The following is a 10821-nucleotide window of genomic DNA, read 5'->3' as shown; positions in this document are numbered from 1 at the left end:
ACATTAAAAGTGAGTAAGAGAAGGCTAGTCCATGACCTGGTGGCTAAGGGACATGAATCCCACGTGACCAACCGCATAGTTCCAGATTGAAAACATACTGGTCATCTGTATATGCATGCCCAAGATCCCTAAAGGAGAGCAAAATAGAGGAAAGGGGGTTGTAGCATGACCAAGCTTTCTCCCTCTCCCTATCTTTCTTTCTCTAGTAAGAGCACATGCCCTCTGACAAATTAAAATAATAATAATAAAGAGATAGCTTTGGCTTTGGTTTTGTGGCTCAGTTATGTCAGACTCTGGATTGGCAGCTTCACTATTATCTTTCCAAACCTTCTCTTCTTCCTTCTTCCCTTTTGGTCTCAAAATATCTTCCTTAGCTCTGGACATTTTATCCATGTTCAGATATATTTAGATACATAAATATTTACCGTTGTGTTAAAGTTAACCTACAGCACTGACTACAGTAACATGCCCTACAGGTTTATAGCATAGGAGCAATAGGCTGTAACACAACCTCAGTGTGTCGGAGGCTATACCACTGAGGTTTGGGTAAGTATACTCTATGAAATCGTCTAATGATGTATTTCTCAGAATGTGTCTCTTCTGTATTTATTATTTTTTTAACTTGTCAGAGACAGAAAGGGAGAAGAAAAGCAAGAAAATACTACTAAGCATAGTTTTCTTTCTTTTTTTTGGGGGGGGGTGGGGGTTTGCTATAGGGCGCATGCACTCGCCAGACAGACAGAGAGAGACATAGAGACAGAAAGCAAGAAATCACCCCCCAGGGGAGATGGTCACGCCGCAATCCCTTCTCCTCCATTCTCCTCTTGGGATCTTGGGCACGCATGCACACGCACCCGGCGTGAGTTCTAAGCCACCGGGTCCGGGATGCGAACTGCGGTGGACTACATGGGAATCCAGTGACATAGCCATTACGCTAACTGCTGGTTCCCCTAAGCATAGTTTTCAAGCTACTGGGTCTGAAACTCAAACTGCACAGTCGGCCATATGTGATCCAGCCACCTTAACCCCAAGTCCATGAGCCAGCCTGTAGTCCCATTTTTATACGGTACATAACTGTACTTGATTTCTCAGCCTCTATTAGTAGAAAGAGGTGAGGGTTTGGAGAAGGAGCTAATCAGCAATGTGTGCTATAGGAAACAAACCACATTCTTTCAGAAGGAGCCAGGGAGGGTTGGATTCTTGTCATAACTTCCCTGTCATAACTTCCCCTAGCTTTGTGTACATTTATTCTTTCTACCTTGCAATCTATTTTTCTAAACTGTGTCCAGAATGAACTTTTTAAAAAAATTATTTAACTTTATTTATTTACTTATTTATTTTTAATTTGACCAGAAGGGGACAGAGTAAGCGAGAGAGGTAGTGGTGGTGGTGGGGGGTGTTGAGAACACAAGCTGCCAGGTCCAGGACTCAAACCATGGTTGAACATGTGGGAGTCCACCACCCTTACCCTCCACACCACCTGCCAGCCCCCAGAATGATCTTTTTAAAACCACAATTTAATAACATCCTCTTTTGCTTAAATATGTTTCAATGGATATTCTTTTTTTAAAGGAACTATTTATTTAATTTTATTAATTATTATTATTATTCAATTTGACCAGAGAGAAACAGAGAGAGAGAGAGCAAGCCAATAGAAAAGCAAACAATGGTCAGCCATGTAGGAGTTCCTTCACCACCACACCACCTACTGGCCTTTTCAATGGATTTTCATTGCTTATTATTTGTCTTGAAGTTTTCCTTTGCTTATCTAAAAAAAAAAAAAAATTAGCCAACAGAAATCTTGAATAATATGGATGTTTATATCATCTTGGCCAGATGCTGGTGATTTCTAACTGCAAAGTCAGTCTCTGAAATGAATCATACCTAGACAATTCTGGTCTTCCCACCTGACTTCTCTCTTAGTGTAGAACAGTGTTTCTCACTCTTACATGCACATTAAGATCAACTGACATGCCTTTTAAAAATTTCCATAGTTCAGTCTCAACTCAAGCCAAGTGAATTGGGATAATCTGGGAGCGGGGTCTAGGCACAGTCAGTAGTGTGCTGTTAAGTGTTATACTGCCTGCACTGGGACAAGGGACACCTTGATTTGTAGCATTTACCAATTGCTATGCTATAAATACTCACCACAGCAGATTTAAAGTTTCCAACATGAAATTTCTGAATGGAAAATTGGGAAAAAAATTTTTAGTAGCACACTATTATATGGTATTTTCACTGTACAGATGTAATAGAAAAAATAACTACAAGAACTTAGATAATAGTAAAATTTAATAACATAATTAGAAGATGAGTCTCAAGTATTATTATCTTTGTTTTTAATATGATTTACTTAATGATAAGTTTATATAATTTAATTTTGGATAACAATTAGCTCATAAAGCTTCCCAAAATTTAACAGTTTGTTCTTATAACCTGATGCGAGTCTGCTCTAATATACTTCTGAATATAAATATATTTAAATTTTTCTCAAATGATTCAAATGTGTGGCACTTTTCTAAATTAGTATCGAAAAGTATTGAATCCTAGGTCTCATGCCCAGAATTCCAACTTAATTATTATGAGGTGACGCCTGATCATCAAACATTTTAGCACATTTCCAAGTAACAAAAAATGTTAGCCCAGCTCCATAGCCCATTGGATAAGGGACCTGGAGCCCACGTGGCCAACTGCTTGAAAAACATGCCAACTATGTGCCCACCCCAAACATCAACAGAATACAGAAATGCCGGCAAAAGGATTGTGCTGTGTCCACGCCCCATTGCAGAGTTGCTTTCTCCTTTCTCTTTCTGTTTCTCTGTCTCTCTCTGGTAAGCACATACGCCCTCTGGCAGTTAAACACAAACATATAAACACACACACGCGCTCACGCAATAAAATTGAGGAACTATTCTTTACAGAGGTGGTTCTCAAGGTATGGTTCCCAGACCAGTGGCATCAGCATCACCTGGGAATTTCTTATAAATAAAAATTCTCAACCCTTACCCAGAAAAACTGAATAAAAATCTCTGAGGTGGTTTCAGCTCCAACATGTAGAGTTTAGAAATCATTATTTTTGTCTTATAATAAGAAAAAGTTGGACAAATTGAAAATGAACTTTTCTTGGACTTAGCAGAGAATTGAGATAACAGGGCAGACTACTGCCCTGAAATCTGGGGAAACAGGCAATGTGGAGAAATATAGTTCTCTAGATTTGCTTACTGTAAGTTGAGGGAACACATAAATGATTATTTTTATGAATTACTGAGGCTGAGTGCATTCCTGAGGATGCATGGTCATGGAAAAAGGGGTCCCACACTTAAATGGACTCTTATTCCAAGAATCTACCAGATTCTCTGAATGGGGGTCTGAGAAAAATAAGCTAGTGACTCTGGCTAGGGAAGGGAAAGACTGGCCGCTGTGACATACCCACAGCCTCTTTTTTTCTTTGTTTAAGCAAAGAAAGGATTAGGAGGAGAAATGTGTCACAGAATAATTCTGAAATTATTTCTCAGAGAATTCTACACTAGCACGAGCCTTCCTCCTTCCACACAAAACGGTGGATAGCTCTTCAAGGAATTAGATTGGGTAGGCTGCCAGGGAAGGGAGGAGGGGACATGGATAAGAAAGCCACACCCCCAAAGAAGGGACAGAAATGCATGTGAACACCACCCCTCCAAGACACAAATCCAGAGACTAATGAGAATCAGATTATAAAATACTTCCTCATATTTTACCACCAATAAGCCTCCAGAATAATGTATTACAGCTAAAAAAGTTGCAAGATACAGGCTTTCTCTAAGGAGTAGTACCAAGAGAAGCCTGAAAGGCAAGAGAGGAAACAAACAAACAAAGCATCCAGAGGAACCCAAATCCTTGCCTGATTACCATATATGCTTACATTAAAGGCCTAATTACCTCAGCACTAGTTACCTGATAGAACATGTATGACTTTCAACAAGAAGAATGCTAAAAGGCAAGAACAAAATTATACTGATGTGGTCAAACAAGCATCAGACCCAGTTATGATATATGCTTTGACATTAGGGGACAGGGAACTTAAAATAATTATCATCAATATGTTGAGAGCTCTAATGAAAAAGTGTACAGTGTACAAGATGTATGACAACAGATATACATCAGCAGAGAGATGAGAATTATGAAAGAATCAAATGGAAATGCTAGAAATAAACAGCACCGCAATGAATAATATGTTTGATAGTCTCATAAGTTGACAGGAGTAAGGAAATTATTATAATAAAGTTTATTTGAAGATGGGTCAATAGAAATTAACCAAACTAAAATGCAAAGAGAAAAATAATGAAAAACAAAACAAAACAGAATCATCCAAGAAGTGTGGCATAATATCAAGAAGTATAACATGCATGATTGAAATCCATAAAAAAGAATGGCGTAAAAGAAATATTCATAGTAATATTAGTTGAGAATGGTTCAAAATCAATGACTGATACCATAGAACAGATACAAGAGACTCAGAGAACACTAAGCAAGATTAAAACCAAGCAAAACTGCCTGGGTCCAGCCTCGGCGGAGGTGGGTTGACTCGTTGGAGGCGGTGCAGGTGAACAGAATTAGGCTAAAACATCAATACTTTTTAGCATGTTTTTAGCCAGCTACATTCAGAGCAAAAACTCCGGACACCCCCGCCGAGGCTGAACTCCGGCACAAAACAAACAAAACTAGTAATATACTCAAACTCCAGACGACTAAAGACGGAGAAAAAAAATGAAGGAAGCCAGAGGGGAAAATATTCCTTACCTTTAGAGGAATACGAATATAAATTTCAGTGGACTTCTCATCAGAAACCATACAAGCAAGAAGAGAGTGTAGCAAAATTTTTAAAGTTTTGAAAGAAAAATCTGGCATCCTGCAATTCTATACTCAAAGAAGTTAAAGACTTTCTCAGACAGACAAAATTCTGAGGGAATTCATTGCCAGCAGACTTGCTCTGAAAGAAACGTTAAAACTTTTTCAGGCATAATAAAAATGATATAGGTTGGAAACTTGGCTCTACAAAGAAAGGAAACACATTAGAGAGTTAGTTCCGTTAAACAGAATGTAGAACCCAGAAATTGATGCACACTGACGTAATCAGCTAATCTTTGACAAAAGCAACAAAGCAACTAAATGGAGAATTATCTTTTTAACAAAGTGTGATGGAATAATTGTATATCCAAATGCAAAAAGAAAAAAAATAAACATAGACATAAATCTTACATCTTACTCGAAAGTGTACTCAAAATTGGGGACCAGCAGTTGGTGTAATGGCTATGTCGCTGGACTCTCATATAGTTGACAGTGGTTCGAGTCCTGGACCCGGTGGCTTAAACTCGCTGGACACATTTGCATGCATGCCCCAAATCCTGAGAGGAAAATGGAGGAGAAGGGATTGTGGTGTGGCCATCCCCCTGGGGATGATTTCTCACTTTCTCTCTGTCTCTCTGGTGAGAACACAAGCCCTATAGCAAAATAATCTCTCTTTAAAAAAAAAAAAAAGAGTAGAGAAGATATTTTACCTACCAAAAGTCATTTTCTTGCATTTTATTGTACAAATAATAAAAAAATTAAGTGATATTTAAAAAAATCATTTAATATTAAAGATTAGCAATTAAAGTTTTTCTGCTTTCCAACTTTGTCAGTCTGCATAATATCTTCTCACAAATATATTTTTATAATTTTTTGTTCTTAAGAGTTTTATCATAGGACGTGAGTGCTTGCTGGAGAAAGAGAGAGGGAAAGTGAGAAATCACTCCCTCGCATGTTGTTCATGCCACATTCTCTTTTCCATTCTCCTTTGGACATGCATTCACACATGTCTGGTGTGGTTTTTCTTTTCTTTTTTTTTTTTTTTAGAGAGAGATTTTTGCTGTAGGATGTGTCTACTCTCCAGAAAGAAAGCAATAAATCATCCCCATGGGGATTGCCATGCCACAATCCGTTCTCTTCCATTCTCCTCCTGGGATTTTGGGCACACACACATTTATGCCTGGGGTGTGTTTCAAGCCTCTGGGTCCTGGATTCAAACCACAGTCTGCCAGGTGGGAATCCAGTACCTTAACTACCATGCCACCTGTTGGCTTTGTAATTTTTATTATGACATTCAGTTGCTATTTAATATTCGTAGATAAATGTATCATAATTTTTTAGCCATTCCAAATGTTGATGATTGGTTTATAGAATTAATAACTTATATGGTTTAGGAAGGTATTTTTATCAGGCTATGAGCTTTCATAAAAGACAGCTTACCCTAGTCTCTGAAAAGTGTAATGCTCTTAAGTCTTGTTTTTCTAAAGCTATTCAAGTCGTACTCATCACAAAGTCTCATGGATCCCTCATTCACACCCTGCTGTTTACAGAAAACATTCATCTCTGACCTGTTTACCTCATCATAGCTCTTTATTACTCACATAATTAATTCTGAACTCTTCTATCCTGAAAGCCTAGGCTCAATGAAATTTTCCAAGGGTCTTGGACCTCTGACTATCCTAAAGGTTTATGACCAGTCCTTTCCATGGTTTTTTGTTTTTTGTTTTTTGTGTTTTTTTTTTTTTTTCCCCTATAGGGCGTGTGTGCTCACCAGAGAGACAGAGAGAGACAGAAAGTGAGAAATCATCCCCTAGAAGGGATGGCCATGTCGTAATCCCTTCTCCTCCATTCTGCTCTCGGGATTTTGGGCAGGCACGCATGCACACATGCCTCACGGTGAGTTTCAAGCCGCCGGGTCCACGACTCAAATCACACTCAGCCACATGGGAGTCCATTGCCTTAACTACTATACCACCTGCTGGCCCCTTTTGTGTATTATTCGTGTGGACATTGAGCATATGTTATTCCTATAGTCAACGAGAGCATCTGTTAGTCTTTCTAGCTCCTAGTAAAGAAGATTACCATTTAACTCAAACAAATACTTGTAAGAAGGCCAAATGAAGAGTAAAAAAGGTTGTTGTACATAAAGACTAGAAACTAACTTCTGGATTCAAAGTAGAGTTTCATACTGTGCCCCCCTCCCCATACACTTGATATTTTGCTGTAGAAAGAAAAATGAAAGCTAAAAATAATCATTATTAAATTTTTTTTGTTAATGTATTTGTCTGTCTCTTCTGAGAGAGAGAGAGATGGGTACCCCAAACAAGGTCTTCACATTACAAGCCGCCCCTTATCTTAGCCAGCTCAGATCATGAGAACATATGTGCATCTGGTGTGCTCAGGAAGATCCCAGGACATGAACCTAAGCCCTTCCCTTTATGGGTCCAGTTGTGTTACTACTGCACCACCTTGGTGCCAGTAAATGACTTTTATTGTCATGTATTTCAGATTTACGAGTTATGAGGGCAATACCTGAAAAAGTTATAACAAAAGAAGACCTGGAGAAGACTATAGATATAATACTCACAGAGACAGAAACAATAAAACTTTTTGACTTACCAACAGTCATGATCTCTGTTGAATCTGAAGATGCTGAGAAAGTAATGTATGTATTCTTTAGCTGTCCACATTGCTTCTGTAACTCAAATGTTAAATCAGGAGTTTGTATCCTTGTTTCTGTGAAGTGTCCTTGGGGATTCCAAGATATACACTGGGGGTGTATTTGCCTTGTGAAATTATATGTAATGTTATGTACATATCCTGTAAAATTATATGAAAGTGTTTATGATGTATGTAAATATTCGTAGAGGAAGAGCTTTACCATATTCTTTAATAATTAGGTAAACATCTATGTCATACATTTTTCTTTCTTTCTTTCTTTTGGAAAGGTTTTTACTATAGGGTGCATGTGCTCGCCAGAAAGACAGTGAGAGACAGACAGACAGAAAGCAAGAAATCACCCCCTAGAGGTGATGGTTACGTCGCAATCCCTTCTCCTCCACTATCCTCTCGGGATCTTGGGCACGCACGCACACGTGCCTGATCTATTTCTCTTTATTGATGAATATAAATTGATGATAAGTTTTTGCCTTATGTATTTGCATGCTATTAGGTACTACATATTAAAGAATGTTATTGTTATGTTGCAGAATTGGCTCTTTTATTATTTTGTAATGCTTCTCTTCATCTCCAGTAGTTTTGTTGTTGTTCTGATGTAGGCTCCATCTTAAATTAATATAACTAATAGACATTACTAATACATACAATTATTCAGATTATTTCACCTCAGATATCATTTCAATATTATTCATAATGCTACAAACTTTGTCTGTTTTAATCTGTTTTCTGTCATTAGAATACCTAAGACTGGATAATGCCTAAGGAGCAGAAGTTTATTTAGCTCATGGTTTTGGAAGCTAGGAAATCCATGACCATGGCCTTAGAATCTGGCTAGGGTCATTCCATGTCAGGAGGTTGGAAGATGAAGCAAATGCACAATACAGAGACAGAGAATTGGGCTGAACTTCACCCAATTATAATATTATAAAATATAACCAGCCTATTCTCACTATAATGGGCTTAATCCATTAACTAGGGAGGCGCTCTAATGATCTAGTCACCTTTTAAAGATTTTACCTATTACTGTTACATGAGATTAAATTTCAACTGAGTTTAGGAGGGGACAAACATTCAATTCATAGTACCATCACTAAACTAGTTTTTAAGGATATTATCTATCCATGGTCAAAATATAAAATTGTTTGAACTTTAAAATATAGTATAATTAGATTACAGCAAAACACACTTTAAAAGAAAATTTGCCAGAAGGCACATGAGCTCACCATGGGGGTGTGAGGGGGGGCGAGAAAGTGAGTAAGCATTCCCCCTCCCATGGGGGATGGTTGAGCTGCAATCACTTCTCCATTTCCCTCTCATTTTGAGATTTTGAGCACGTATGCATATGAGCCTGGCATGTTTTTCAAGTCACTAGGTCTGGTACTCAAACTGCAGTGGGCAATGTGGGATACAGCTGCTTTAACCACGACACTTACAGCTGGCCCAAATAATATACTTTTAAAAAATTATTTATTTAACACTATGTATCATTCTTCAGTTTGACCAGAGAACAGGAGGTGGGGAGGGGAGAGGGAGAGTGATAGTGAGAAAGCAAGCCACGGGACTGGGACTTGAACTGTGGTCAGCCATGTGGGAATCCAGTGTTTTAACCACCACACCACCTGCTGGCCCCCTAAATAATATACCTTTAAAAGCTTGGAAGAAGTAGGGAAAAGTTCTGGAGGGAAAAATAAAAGGAAGGAAGGGAGGGAGGGAGGAAGGAAGGGAAGGAGGGAGGGAGGAAGGAAGGAAGGAAGGAAGGAAGGAAGGAAGGAAGGAAGGAAGAGAAAAGAAAAGAAAAAAGGGAAAAATTAGAGGAATCTGAAATCAGACAGGGAAAGATGCTGGGACCAAATGTTAAATGTTAATATTAGCACAAATCTGGAGAACATTTGTAAGTTTTGGGTCCTCTTCATATTGAGATAATTGAAGGACAGATTCTTATATGAAGTCAGTATCTATAAAAGGAGCTCCCTTATCTCCTCATGTGCTCCTAGTCAGTAGGACTCCTGGCTACAGGAGCAAACACAAATCTCTAGAGGATAGCCTGCCTCATTGGGCTCTTAAGATTGCTTTAGATTGGGGCAGCCCTATAGCACAATGCTTAAACCCAGTACATAGGGACCTAGATCCCATAGGCCAACCGTGGTTCAAGTTCTGGCTCTTCCAGCTTGAAAAAAATTCTGAGTGTATGGATGTGCATACCCCAAATTCTGAAAGGCTAGGAAGCAAGGTCTCAAAAACTGCAAAAAAAGTAGACACATACAAACTCAATTCTCTGACCAAAATGGGATGAAGTTGAAAAATATGATAAATTTCAACAGACACATATTTACATACATATTAAAAAGCACATTTTTAAGTTCCTTATAGATCATAGAAAAACTCATACTGGAAATTTAAAAAAACATTTGGAAATAAACAATTATGAAAGAAGACCTACTTAAAAGATGCCACAATATTAACATACTGTGGAAATTTATAGCCTTAAATGTCTATAGCAAAATTCACAAATTAAATGTGAATTAATAGTGTGAGTTCATAATTAGTGGGTATGAAAAGTAGTAGGAGTATTGGGAGATACAATATAAAAGCATCCTTCAGAGGTCATTTAATGTAATGTTTTCCTAAGGGCTATTCTGAATTCTTAACTTTGGGTTGCAATCCATATTAATGAGAGTAATTTTAAGGAAACAGATAATATAAAGAGATGATATATGTGGTGGTAATGAATTTTTAACAAACTGGATATATGTTATTTTTTTACAGCAAGAGAAACAAGAATTATGAAAGCCTTTGTAGAAATAGATTAGGTAATGACTTATATGTTGAAAGGATGATGCAGACTTTTAATGGAGCACCAAAGAATAAAGATGTTCAGTGTGATAAAATCGTAATGGAAGATAAAGGTAATTTTTAAAATCCTCTTTGACAAACTACCATGCTTTAAGATATGTTCTTTGACTCTGTTCAAATTATTTAGCTGTTAAAATAAATAAAGCAAAAATAGAAATAATTTGGCCAAATCGCTACATGGGTATGGTGATCTACAGCTTTCAGAAGACAAATTAACAGTAATAAAGATACAGAAGACTTGAATAACATCATTACTGACCTTGACTTTTGCATGCTATATCACTGAACTTTATAGTCTTCAAACAGTTCAAGAAGCATTTATAGAAACGGATTATTTACAGACCAGTTCCATAGCTCAGTAGTTAAGGGAGCTTGATCCCATATGGCCAATCGATTTCCTGGCCTTGGTGGCTTGAGAAATAAGCTGGACATGTGTGCAAGTGTACCCAAAATTCTGATCGG

The 10821-nt window shown here is 37.8% G+C and overlaps 1 protein-coding gene across 1 annotated transcript in view; it reads left to right on the top strand.

Annotated features, from left to right (window-relative positions):
* The window catches only part of DNAI4 (dynein axonemal intermediate chain 4), a 74601-nt gene that overhangs the window by 22094 nt on the left and 41686 nt on the right, over nt 1–10821 (top strand). Inside the window, 2 exon segments of the mRNA XM_027769437.1 lie at nt 7336–7492; nt 10273–10412. Of these exon segments, the coding sequence (XP_027625238.1) occupies nt 7336–7492; nt 10273–10412 (297 nt within the window).

This window comes from Tupaia chinensis, unplaced genomic scaffold (assembly GCF_000334495.1).
Source record: "Tupaia chinensis unplaced genomic scaffold, TupChi_1.0 Scaffold149502_1, whole genome shotgun sequence".
In the NCBI taxonomy this organism is placed as follows: domain Eukaryota; kingdom Metazoa; phylum Chordata; class Mammalia; order Scandentia; family Tupaiidae; genus Tupaia; species Tupaia belangeri.
Note: the sequence above shows the minus strand (reverse complement) of the source record. Positions and strands in the feature narration are given on the sequence as shown.